The sequence below is a fragment of the Rhea americana genome, unplaced genomic scaffold (assembly GCF_003343005.1).
Source record: "Rhea americana isolate MKP2758 unplaced genomic scaffold, rheAme1 scaffold_158, whole genome shotgun sequence".
NCBI lineage: Eukaryota > Metazoa > Chordata > Aves > Rheiformes > Rheidae > Rhea > Rhea americana.
In genome coordinates, this window is record NW_028185683.1 from 322346 (window position 1) to 335708 (window position 13363).

A 13363-nucleotide genomic window follows, 5' to 3' on the forward strand; every position below is an offset into this window, starting at 1 on the left:
GGCGGCGGGTTTCCTGAGGGGCCGGAAAATCCAGGACAAAGTTCTCGTAGGGAGGGTTGAAAGTAGAACCGAGTGCGACATGGCCAGAAGCAAAAAAAAGGAAAAAAAAGGAAAAAAAAGAGGGGGCGAAAACCTCCAGACCCCACCATTTCTGAGTCTTTTTTTTTTTTTAAATATCTTCTTTAAACTAGCAAATTCCTTGAAACGTACCWCATTAACGTACGTCCTTCACAGCTCTGCTTGGATGCTCCTAGTCAGCACGATTTTGAAAAACACTGATTGATTTCCGACGTCCTGAACCAAAATGCTCTGTTTTGGGGATAGAGGGAGGGGGGTGTTGCTCTGGAAGCCCTTTCCTTCGAGCCCTTGCGCTGTGCCTGTGTGYTTCACTGCTGAAGGTAGGCTTGTTTACTTGGAGCTATGCCCTGTACTGTGACAAGGCCAAAAATGATCCAGTTGCGATAGGCCCAGGAAACTTGTTGCTCTAAAATTGGCCTCTGTTTCTAGCAATTTCTCCTCATTCTTAGTATAAATTGAATTTAAACAGACTTAATGTTACAGTGCAAAGTGGTATTTAACAGCAGTTCATGCCTGTTACTAAAGCTTGTCATAAGCTTTAAGGAAAAGATTTAAATGTACTTTGCAGTGAGAATATGAAGCCACACACTTCATTGTCATAAAGCAGACATAAATTTTGTTACAGCTCTTACATGAACAGTTTTTTTCCTACTTTATCAGATGATTGAATTTTATAATTCAGAACATGTTTTAATAGTAATGTGATTTCAGTTTATATTTAGTTGTGTTTTAAAATATTAGCCAGCTGGACATTTTAGCTGAATAAGTGTTAGACTTGAAGCATGAAGTCTGTGTTTGAAAAAGTGGTAGGTGAAGATTAATATATTTTGGCTGAACAGAAAGGAACTGAGATGGCCTGAGGCCCCACTCATTGAGGAGCAAGGTTCATTATCAGAGATTTTTTTTTTCCTTTCAAGTGCGGTTGGTTTTGTTAAGTTTTGTGAAAAAAATTCTGGAGTGTATAGGAGTCGATGTTTTGCTCCTTCTGCTCTGTAGAAAAGGTGAATTTACCAGTTGTAGCAATTCTGGTATTCTCAATTTGCCCTCTTATTTATTGTCTCACTATGAAAGAATAAATTTATTAAACAAATAATAAGCGCTGTCTGAAACTGCAGACCTGTGTAGCTGCATCTGTTTTTGAGTGATGATATTGCAGGCTTCTAAGTTTGGTACTTGTGTTGCAGTTATCACTATGTAGCCATGAAATACACTTAAAAAGTTCTGATCCCCACAGATGTTCTTATAAAGTGAAAAACCAGCCTTAAGTAAGTATATTCTATTTCTTTTTCAGTTTCCCTGTACTGTTAACCTAAATACCCTGATTTTCCCAAAGGGGAGAAATGCAAGGAATATTCAGGATGTCAGTGATCCTTTGACTGTTTCCGCTTCATGTAGTTTTCACATTTCAATGTGGATTTCGCATTTTGGTGTTCTGTTACAGTGTTTAAACCTTCTGGGGAAATGCCTGCTTGTTTAAGGGACAACAGGAAGCTTTGTTGTGGAAGTTGGGGCTTCTATATATTCCAGTGTATTCTTAACATATGTAAGTTTATTGTTAAATGTGTGTACTGGGGTTTTTGGATATGCACATAATATTCCTCTTGTACTGAAGGCTTACGTATTTTAAGTTGAGGATTTTGGACTAGATACTAAAGAAGGCTGTACAAAATATCTGGGAAATGGGTTCCAGGAAAAACAGATAGAAAATGAAGCAAGATACAATAAAGAAAAAGTGAGGAGTGGCATATGTTTGGGTTCTCCAGCTAAAATAGGTATCCTTTAGGAAAAAAAGGACACAGCTCTGAAGGAGACTTTTGGAMAGAAACTAGCAAAGAATGTCTATTTTTTGACATGTAGAGGGTTTAAAAGTCTTGGTTGTGTAGCGACAAGAAAGCAGTACATACCAGGGAGATGCTCTTTAGTATGGGAGAGTTTTGTGATAAAGAAGCAAGTTGCTTTAATTCTCTTTGGAGAACCTTTTATTTGCAGTAATAGATTCTAGAATTAAGTAAGACTAAACTGAAATTATTATCTTGAGTGGCTACAGTACTGTCTGTGAACCCACACAAAAGTTTAGTTGGTTTTGTATCTTTGTAGTTATTCTATGTTTCGAGAGATAAACATCCAATTTTTTTAAAAAAAGGAAGATGATTGTGGAAAAGCTGGGGTTTTTTTTGTTTGTTTGTTTGTTTTTTAGTRCATACTTTTCATCTATTCCTGTTCTGTCTGGGGCAAGGAGAGGTATACGGAAACAAGTGATGAATTGTTGTAAAATTTGCTTATTGGTAGTTCATGTTTCTTAAGGCAGTCTAGGTGAACTTTGGGCTTCTGTTAGCAGCACATCTGATGATCTAATAGCGTTGACTGAAGCATAAAGGTTAGTTCTACTTGCAACTTAATAGATTGTAAGGAGTATTAGATATAATTTGTAAGAAAGTGAAAATCTTTTTTTGTAATAATACATAACTGGTATAAAAATAATATTTTAGTTTTGCTTTCCTATATTTGTGAGAAGAATTAACTTTTCAAACAGTTCTGCAGTAGCCAGAGAATATTGCTATGTTCAAAAATGTCCGACCTTAGGAGGTTTTTAACTTACAAGAAAATGCAAACAAATGCCTGCTGCCTGCCGCCTTGCATGGACTTAAGTATTGGTTAATGCAACAGCAGTTTCTGATAAGAGGATTATTTTTATATTTCCCTTAGAGTTTGTATTCACAGTGGTTAGTTGGAGAAGAAGTGCCCTCATGATCCTGTTCTAAATCCAGAAATATGCTTCTAGGCTAGAGATATGTCCTTAAGTCCTGATATTTTTCTTTCTGTGTCTCTTTTGTTTTACACTAGGTGTCTTGCTCTCCTTCTAGGAGATTGTCATGTTGCCTTTTTATCTGCTGGCATTTTGTTTGAGCGTATGAACATGCAGACTCAGCAAAGCTGTGAATTTGCAGGGCTTGTACTTGCTGCTTGAGACTTGATAGATGACTCAGCAAAAATGGTAGCTTTGGAGACTGCTGGAATAAAAGAGTCATTGTATTTTTTATTGTTTGTTACACTTTTTACAGACTAGAATTTGTAAGTTATATTTTCTGATTATTCACATTTATCTTACTAAGGCTTTCCTTCTGTAGCTAGTCTCTCACTCGCTCTCTCCGTCTCACTCTTTCCCTCCCCCTTCTCTCTGCCTCATGGTTAGTTTTGGAATTTTTAAGTCAGAGAAGTTGTTTTACTTCTTGGCTGAAGAGATCTAGGCTTTCACATCTTCAGGAATATTTCCCTTAATTTCAAGTGGGTGTTGTAATATTAACTCCCAAAGAACTTTTGGGAGGATGATACATATTCCATAAAACTTAATGAAGGCGAGGTTAAACATAAACTATGAATRCAACTAATCTGATTCCTATTAGTGTGTGATTTTGCATGTTTTTACATGTTAACCATTTTTTCAGATACAGTAGCTCTATGACCATAAGCTTATAACTACTTTATTTTGTAATGTTCTTACTCATTTTAGTTATCATCATGAAAAAAACTGTACCTTTCATGTGCTTTAATAATTCATCAATATTGCATGCTATATTTCTCAACAATCTGAACTTTCCTGGGGCATAGTTCAGAAGATGGCCAATAAACTGAGAGGCTAAATATACAGGGTTATTTGTGCTAACAGATTGTTATATACGTAATTGTGCCTTCAACTCTATTTTGCAGGTGTAATTGGTAATTAAAGATATCTATCCCTTGTATGGATGACAGAACATGTCAGAAGATGTTCCTTCGGGAATTTCAGGGGTGTAGAGAGGGACAAAGGTGTGTGTAAATTAAAGAATAGTATGACCAGGTGACCATGATGTGTTCCAGAGTTTTGTTGCTGTATAGAGAACATAATTTACCATCCAGTCTTTGGAATATATTTTCATAGTATTTCTGAAACATGGCAAAATACTTATTTTAAATAAAATTCCTAGGGCTGTGTAAATTTACAGAACTGCAGGATGTGGTTGCCAGTGTCTTTTCCCACTAAGAAACTTTGCTTCTTTGGTCACTGTTTCAGGCAGCATACTCAGCTTGAGTGGAGTCAAATCACTTTTTACCATGCAGGATGTGGAGAAGTGTAGCCAGTCTCATCTAGACCCCCAAAAGGGCCAGCCAGGAGCCCTTTCAGGCTTGCCTGCGTTTTGCATGCTCTGCAGGTAGTGTCAAGTAACCATGGAAAGGAGAGGAAGAGGCTTGTGGCTACTGTAGGCATATTGGCTAGGAGAGCGATATAAAATAGTACAAAGGCTAACTGACTCTGTGACTTTCTCTGTTACTCCTTCTGTTTGGATCTGAGGCATGGTAGAGTCAAGGAAACCAAGAGAAATGGGGCTGAAATGTGTATCCTCCCTCCTTGTCGCTTTAATGTCGGGGCATCAAACCTCTTACTTCTAACTAGTTTGTAATCTGGCACCCTAAACAAAGACTGTTTCGACATACCTAAATAAGCCTGTTTGTAGGTACTCAATCTTAGAAAAATAGTTTTGGAAAGTATCTTTTTATAATGACTTAAAATGTCTTGTCAATTCTGCTTGTGTTTGAAACCGTGATACTGCTTTTGCCCTCTCTTTGAAGCATTTATGAGGAATAGCCTTGCACTTAAAATCTATCTGTTCAAAGGACTGCAAGGTTTCAGTTAAGTTAATAAACATTACCATGCAAGAGTCACCGCTCAGAGTATAAGCTTTCCCCTTAAGACAAACCATTGTGGGCTCAGAGAGTACTAAGAGTATCGGAAGCCTTCAAATGCACAGACAACTATATTTTTTTTCTGCTATGTAAAGGTCTACTTTATATTGAAACCTATTTATCTGTTTACATATTACTAGAAATCTCATATATGCAGCCCTTTCAGTCACTGTTTAGCTTTAGAAAACTAACTTAGTGTTTCCATGTTTAAAGAAGCAGTGTTTAGATCAATTTGGAAGAGTGGGATATTCAGCTGTGAGATAGGAAGTTCCTTGTTAATCTCTGAGCAATACATAATAGCAATTACTCCACTAATAAGCTTTACYGATGTAGATGAGCTTAGTTTTAGAGGGAAAATTAGAAAGGCGGAAGTGATTGTTCAGGAGTCAATGTCAAAGCTAAATTTACATTTGCACATTGGAAATTCTAGACTACTTACTAGGCCATGCTGCTTCTGTCTTTGTATACAAACTTCAGCATAGTAAATATGGGCTGCAAATACAGAAGTTCTTGAATGCTTTCTACTGTCTGTGATACCCATTTTTAAATATGAAGGTAATTCCTTTAAATGCTTTTTTCCTTGGAGTGTTAACTTTGGCTATTTTGACCACTAGCAAAGCTAGTAAACGTGGCTGGACTCATAAGACTTCTCCTCTTCTATGGTTCTTCGCTGCTGTATCTGTTATGCCTTTGGGACTTGAAGTAGGACAATAATCTGTTAATTCATCTGTGAAGGTGGTTTCCCGGTTAAAAGTCGTGTGTTCCATTTAGGAAAGTAATGTAAGGCATTATTGTATATGTAGATATGTTCCAAAAAACCCTGCTTTTATTATTTGTAGATGTGGCTAGAACCAAATATGTTCTTGTCAACAAAACTACTATAAAACACTTACTTATATGAGACAACTAGTATCTGATGCTCTGAACACTTCAGTAATTTGCAAAATATATGCCATTACAGTGTTGCTAATCATTGAATTGGATTAAGGATAGTAGTTCCTGTTGCAGTAGTCTAGTTTTCTTCCTTAGTTGGCCTATCGTCTGATATAACTGCACTGATTTTGAGCAGTATCAACATAGTAGTATAATATATGGGAAGCATGTTTTCAAGAGCAGTGGGAGTGAAAACTCTGGAATGTTAAATGTAAATTCTAAACAAAAGTATTTAGAGTAGTCTCTTACCCTCTACATGCCCTCACTGAGGGAAGGGGAGGAGAGCAAACCCCTTTGAACTGGAAGCTTTCATGCTTTGAACTGAAAACTCTGCCTGAAGGATGACTTTGTTCCTCCATCCCCCAAATGCTGAGAAAAACCTGATAGTCTATTATAAAAGGGTTAGGGATTGTTAGAATAGCTGTAACATGGATTTAAACACTCCATTGGGAATTACTCACTCAAATAAAGCAGTTGAAGTGTAGATGGGTTAATAGTGAAGGTCTTTAAATGTTAGTCTTAGGATCAGTCTTTTTAAGTGTTTTTATTAATAATTTGATAAGAATTTTATGATTTTGAGTACCAAAGCAATAGAAACATGATGAAATTAAGAATAAAAAGTTTAAGATTTGACTTGGGTATCTTGATTAGGAGGCCGTCTTTTGGAAGTGTCTGTCAAATGAGCAACATTGCTTCACTGCTTGGATTCACTAAAAGATGAATCCTTGTACTTCTTCAATCCCAGAATTTCCAGAATTAGGATGCTACTTTAGTACAAGAATGTTGGCCACCTACCTCCAGCATGAATGGATTTCCACTAGAGCAAGTGGAAGAAAGAGCTATTAGGATGATACTGAGACTACTGCCTGAAAAGAAACTAAAGGGGCCTGGCAAACTTAGCTCACAAGCTGAGAGGAGAATTTAGTAGTGCTGTATAGATGTTTACGGTGGTAAGTACCACGGAAGGGAGAAAGGCTGTTCATGCTTAAAATACAGCACTTGCATAGGAACAAATGAATGTTAACAGTCTGTGAACTAATTTAGACTGGGCATTGTAAAAAAGCTTCTAACATCAGAAGCAGCTTTATGGTAGGAGAGGGGATAACAGAAAATCTTACTAGTTGTTACAGGAAGCTGGATCGGATTCCACATGTAATAAAGATTATGGGGTGCAGGGAGGGTACATGACTTGATGCCAAAAGGGATCCACTTTGGTTCTGTATCCATTTTATGTATGGATCTTAAGAAATTGAGAGATTTATCTTGACTGTGTTGCACAAACTGAAAACTGATGAAATTACACTGTTTCCTGCTTATTTTATTAGGAATCAAGAAATGTGACTTTTGTATGAACGTTACCTCTTTTCTTTTTCTTTCTTTCTTTTTCTTTCCTGTTTTAGCATATTTTATAAGTGGAAATTAATGCATGAGAGGGAAGGGAGGGAGTTTGCTTAATATACTTAACTGTGAGGAAGTGCATGTTTAGTTACCAATCAGGTCAGATATGCCTAGATGTATTGCACACCATATTGCATGGCATCTTTTTCGTGAGCAGATTGTACTTAGTGTATTCTCTGAATAGCAGGGAGAGTTGTGGGTCTTATTTTATAGAGGGTGCAAGATTATCTACGAGCTTGTTTTGTAAATTGGCTGTTGTAATGTGTGTTCTCTTTCTGAGTCTTTAGAGTTTACAGGCGAGTTGATGCTCATTCTTAAAGGTGTTGTCCTATAATATATGTTCTCTTTATTCTGCTCTGTATTTATTAGAATGAAAGAAAAATGTGACTCTTAGGACTCAAATATATTTTAAACTCAGGTTAGGTGGAGTTAAGCTTGGTAGCCTGAAGGTTTGGTTTATGCATTTTTATTTAATTTTTTATTAGGAAAAGTATTTTATAATATTATAGATGCAGAGGGTGATAGTGTGTAGGTAAACTGCTTTCCAAAATCTTCAGATCAGCTGGTTGGACTTGCTTCTCTCTTAATAAACCTAAACTGATGGTTTTACCAATGTCCAAAAGATCTTGTAGATACTTGGGAGATCTAATTTGGTAGAGGCAAATTTTAAGATACTGCTGTATCCAGCAGCTCGTCATGCTGCTAGCTGGAAGGTGTTGCTGTTGTTCCAAAGAGCAGTGAGGGTGCTTCTCTTTCCTTGAAAAATGGAGCTTTTGCAGTTTAAATCTAAAAGTGCTTTGAACCAGTGTCTGCCTTGTCAGGCATGTGAATTAAGTATTTTTAAATATTGGTATTTTTTTTTCCTGCTAGTTAAGTTAAGGACGTGGTTGTATTCTCATTAGTGGATATTAAGTCTTCAGGCACTCCAGCTAGAACTGCCAAAAGAAATTTATCTGCCACTAACAGATTATTGGTAAATTTGGTGTATCACGTTACCAAATACTTTTTTATTCTAAAATTTAGAACATCCTCTGCAGGTGAAATGTGTGTGGTCTCTCAGGTTAGGCAGTGTGAAAGCTGAAAGAACAAAAACTGATTTTAGCCTGCATTTTTTGAACTTCTTCCTGTAGTAGCAGAATGTATACATCTGTAGCAGAATTAGCTCTTTTGTAGATTCAAGCTATAGGAATTAAGCCATTAAAGCTTAAACTTATTTTTTATTTGCTGCTGTGAATGGGCAGGATTGTTTAGAACCCATTTGAGATAGGTTGGAAATTCCCTTATATAAATTGCTTTTCTATATAAAACAGTTAAATATGTTGTTAGGAATGTATCTTATGGAAGTTACTTGAATATTTTATATACTTCCAGTTTTATTGGAACAAATTGAGCTACGTTACAGAATCGCTTAATTTATAATTTGGAACTCATGATGTATGAAATTACTGTCAGTCAGAAGAACACATTAAATGTCTTCAAATGGCAACAGTTTGGCTTTAGACCATCATGAAAGTCTGTTTAAAAGAGAGGGTAAAGTTAATCATCTTTGCTTTTGCAAATAACAATATGTGTTTATGTAGTTAGTTAGCAAGCTACTGCAGATGATTTGAACTATTTTAAATTTAAGTTTTATTTAGATGTGTGTAAACCATTTGTCAGCTGGAGAAATGTGTCTGAGAATGGAAATAGTTTATCTGAAGTTATCATCTATTCTTAAATTCACTGCTGTTTATGGCAAGTTCTGATAATGTAGGCGACCAGTCTTGAACACTGTGATCTTGTTTCTTTAGCATTTCCATGTTTTTTAAAAAATTCCTATAAGAAGCCAGTCGTGATTGGCTGCATTGGTTGGTTCTAGATGAAGATTATATCAGTTCTTTGGTGGACAGTATGTAGTTTGGTGCTGTATTCAGTGCTCTGTTAGCTTATGTGATTTTGTAGAATTCTTTAGGATTTTAACTTTATTACTGCCCTGCGTGTTCTTTGCCATTCAAGTCAAAGAGGTTGTTTAGCATCCTGGCCTACCAAAGCTGACATTACTCAAGTAGTTAGTCCCACAGATTCACCTTCAGTGTGTTGCTGTGTAGCTGTTAGGGATGTAATTTCTGTTAAATAAATCACAGGCAGATGTGATGAAAAGCACACAATTGGTAGAATCAGCAGAACTAAAGTTACAGTTGCTCAGTGACTCACTACACTGATCAGTGAGCAACAGCTTGGAGCAGTCTGCCAACTGGTAAAGATCAAATGGTCTGCAAGATGCTCTCACTGTAATAAACCTCACCCACCTCTACCTGATGCAGGGGACAGCATGACTCTGCCCTTGGCACCTGGCTGTGGAGGATTTTCAGGGATGTCTGGGATCAAGGTTGTGAGGCCAAAAACGTCGCGCTCAGCACCCTGCTGGCACTGCTGTTCTTGTCAGCAAGGAGAAGGGGAAGTAGCGATAGCTGCTTTTCCATGACTTTGTAGTGTTCTTTGCATCATTAATCACCCTTTCAGAGAGATGATAAGCATCCAGACTCCTCTGCATGGATCTAATTATAATGTAGTAATTAAAGTTTGTGTCTGTCCTGGCTTAAATCACAACATTAGTAAAAATGGTGTTAGCAGTGGGATCCAAAGGAGGTTTTTGGACTGTGAAAATAGAATTGTACAGCTTTAGCACTTTCTGATGAATATCTGTGAGGCCAAGACAGCCTACAGTACCTAGTTAAATTGCTTGTATATTGTGTTGTGGAACCTGAAGGTGGGTGTTAAGGGGTAGAGGTCTAGTGGGAAGTACATGTAGTACTCCTGGAGGCAGTGTGTTAATAGCTTATGTAGGATAGCACTATCTCCTTGATATGAGCCAGCAGAAGCGGTGTATAGTAAAAGCTAGTCTTGCTCTTACTAAAGGAAACTGGAAATCCCTGAAGTTGTAACAGACCCTGGTGCCCCTTGCATCTTGGGTGTTGACTTGTTAAGGAAAACTGTTAGGACCTGCAGGGACACTAGTGAGTATTTGGCATTACTGCTGTAAAAACGTAAGGGCATTCCTTTGGTATTTCAGCTGCCTGACCTTTCAGAAGAACAGAAAATAATAAACTGCTACAGATGTCACCTCAGTTGGTGCTGGTTGCAGCTTTTGCAGTGTACTGACAATAGCAAACCAATAGATATTTGCTTGGTCTCGTACCTGGTCCTGTTAAAGAACTGGAAAATCAAGTGGATGACTGCTTCAGCTCCATTCATCCTTCAGCCTCCCCATCTGGACAGTGTGAAAATGCCACGGTGTTTGCAGACTTAGACAGAGACTCCTGAAGTTTGAGCTGATGCCACCCTTCAGCGCAGCGGTACCAAATATGCTAGAACTGCAGTATGAGCTCCAATAAAGCATATCAGAATGCTGCCTGATACTCAACTATCCTCATAGCTATTGTGTTTTTCTTAGTTCTTCTGGTCTCTGAGTATAAACTGTGGTTTGTCTTTACCTGGAGAGAACTACAGTAGAATCATCGTAGAATCATAGAATGAGTAAGGTTGGAAGGGACCTCTGGAGATCATCTAGTCCAACCTCCCTGCTCAGCAGGGTCACCTAGAGCATGTTAGACAGGGTTGCATCCAGGCAGGCCTTGAAGATCTCCAGAGAAGGAGACTCCACAACCTCTCTGGGCAACCTGGTCCAGTGCCCTGTCACTCTCACAGGGAAGAAATTCCTCCTTACATTCAGGCGGAACTTCCTGTGCTTCAATTTGTGCCCATTGCCTCTTGTCCTGTCACATGGGACCACTGAAAAGAGTTTGTCCCCGTCCCCTTGACACCCTCCCTTCAGGTACTTGTGCACACTGATCAGATCCCCCCTCAGTTTTCTCTTCCCCAGGCTGAAGAGGCCCAGCTCTCGCAGCCATTCCTCATAGGGCAGGTGCTCCAGCCCTCTGATCATCTTCGTAGCCCTACGCTGGACTCTCTGCAGTAGCTGCATGTCTCTTGTCCTGGGGAGCCCAGAACTGGACACAGGACTCGAGATGTGGCCTCCCCAGGGCTCCGTAGAGGGGCAGGATCACCTCCCTCGACCTGCTGGCAACACTCTTCGTAATGCACCCCAGGATACCGCTGGCCTACCTGGCCACAAGGGCACATTGCTGGCTCATAGTCCACYAGCACTCCCAGGTCCTTCTCTGCAGAGCTGCTTTCCAGCAGGGCAGCCCCCAGCTTGTATTGGAGCCTAGGGTTATTTTTCCCTTGGTGCAGGACTCTGCCCTTGCCCTTGTTGAACCTCAAGATGTTCCTCTCTGCCCAGCTCTCCAGCCTGTCCAGGTCTCTCTGAATGGCAGCACAGCCCTCAGGTGTGTCAGCCACTCCTCCCAGCTTGGGATCATCAGCAAACTTGCTGAGGAGGCACTCTGCCCCCTCATCCAGGTCACTGATGAAGAAGTTGAACAGGATGGGACCCAGTACAGAGCCCTGGGGGACACTACTAGCCACAGGCCTCCAACTAGACTCCACACCACTGATGACGACCCTCTGAGCTCTGCCTTTCAGCCAGTTCTCAATCCACCTCCCTGTCCACTCGTCTAACCCACACTTCCTGAACTTGTGTAGGCGGATGTTATGGGAGACAGTGTCAAAAGCCTTGCTGAAGTCAAGGGAGAGCCTTGCTCTCTCCTCATCTCCCCAGCCAGTCACTCCATCATAGAAGGCTATCAGATTGGTTAAGCAGAATTTCCCCGTGGTGAATCCATGCTGGCTACTCCTGATCACCTTCTTTTCCTCCATATGTCTGGAGATGACATCCAGAATGACTGCCTACAGTAAGGATGGAAGAGTGTCTCCACTGTCTGTCATGGACTAATACAAAATATTTTGGAGAAAGGCTGTGCAAGATCACTTGCAGTGCTCCAGTGACAACATAGTATGAGGAAACACTACTCAAGAGGTAGATAACAAAGGCTAAAAATTGGAATTTTATTACCAATATTTTACTACAATAGATATCTGAAATTCTTGACAAAGACTGAATTATTACATAGTAGTTAATGCTTATGTTTAGTCTGTCTTAACAGCTAAATATTGTAGTTTAAGTTAGAACTTTTTTATTTGTCAGAGCTAGTTTTGGTTTATGTTCCTTGTAGGAAAAAGTGTAGCCTAGAATAAAACTCAGACACTAAAACATGAAAAAAAACAAAGGCCAATAGACATCTGAACAGAATAGCTTGACTGAGTGCAGTGAACTTGAAACAAGTCTTAGTTCTTTCCTTTCCGTCAAAACAGATTATGTGTACTGATCGCATTGCAGCACTTGTTATATACCTGTAGCAGATGTTATGGACAGTGTGAATAGAAGGAGAAGCTTTGAAACATCAGCATTGAGTGATCAGTACAAGCGCATATGTGCGCAAATAGGCTGTGTGTTAAATACAGAATAGGGATTTGAAAACATGACAGATTTTAACCGTGACCGATTCTGAGGTTAATTTACCTGGGTGGGCACAGGCTATTTCCTGTAGGTGCTTGGTGTATCCAGTTCTTTAAAATTCGCAAAAATTGCTTGATCATATATTAGTGGTCTAAGCAGACTTTGCAATGATGTGAATGACAGTTTTAAATACTGATTGGGGAGGAACTACAGTTTAGATTTCCAGTTTTTAAAGAAAGGGTTCTTCTGGAGCTTTTAAACAAGTGTATATCAAGAGATAGAGCTGCTTGTTTTAAAGTAAGTGCATGAGAGTGGTGATGCTATTGACATGCTGTTAGTATTAAGTTAAAACTTTGCTGCTACTGAAGACTGTAGGAACGTTGTGAACTACTGTTAGTTTCGCTGCAGAATTGCAACTGGTCAGCTGCAGGCTGGTACTTGGGCTTTAGGCATGTTATCCCAGAGATATTCCCAATAAGAATATCAACAGCTTTCTTTCTCCAGCTATTAGGGAAAGAAAGGAAAAAGAAAGATTGGTTTCTTATTTCAGTCTTGTACCATAGACAGTGTATCTTGTATTCTGAATCATTTCAGTGGTTAAATCACCTGTAGTCCTGCTAGATCCTGGTTAGTTGTCTAATCACCTAAGTCAGGTGTAAGCCTAGAGAAGGGGTTTGCTTCTGCAGGCCTCCTTTGACAAGTAATGAAGTCTGGCAGAATGATTCTTTTTCATGTTACTGCTGAAAAGATAAAACTGCTTCATGAATGCGACAGTTTGGCCCATCAGTTTTCAGTGTTCCAGACTTTGAAAAGGTGAGTGTTAAAGAAACTGAT

General features: G+C 39.1%; 1 protein-coding gene across 1 annotated transcript in view; it reads left to right on the forward strand.

The window, feature by feature from the left end:
- Positions 1 to 269: 269 nt before the first annotated feature.
- RAD23B (RAD23 nucleotide excision repair protein B) overlaps positions 270 to 13363 on the forward strand; it is a gene marked incomplete at its 5' end in the record, with an annotated part of 36135 nt that continues 23041 nt past the window's right edge. Inside the window, one exon of the mRNA XM_085299947.1 lies at positions 270 to 398. Within this exon, the coding sequence (XP_085156073.1) occupies positions 270 to 398 (129 nt within the window). The remainder of the gene's footprint in view (positions 399 to 13363) is intronic.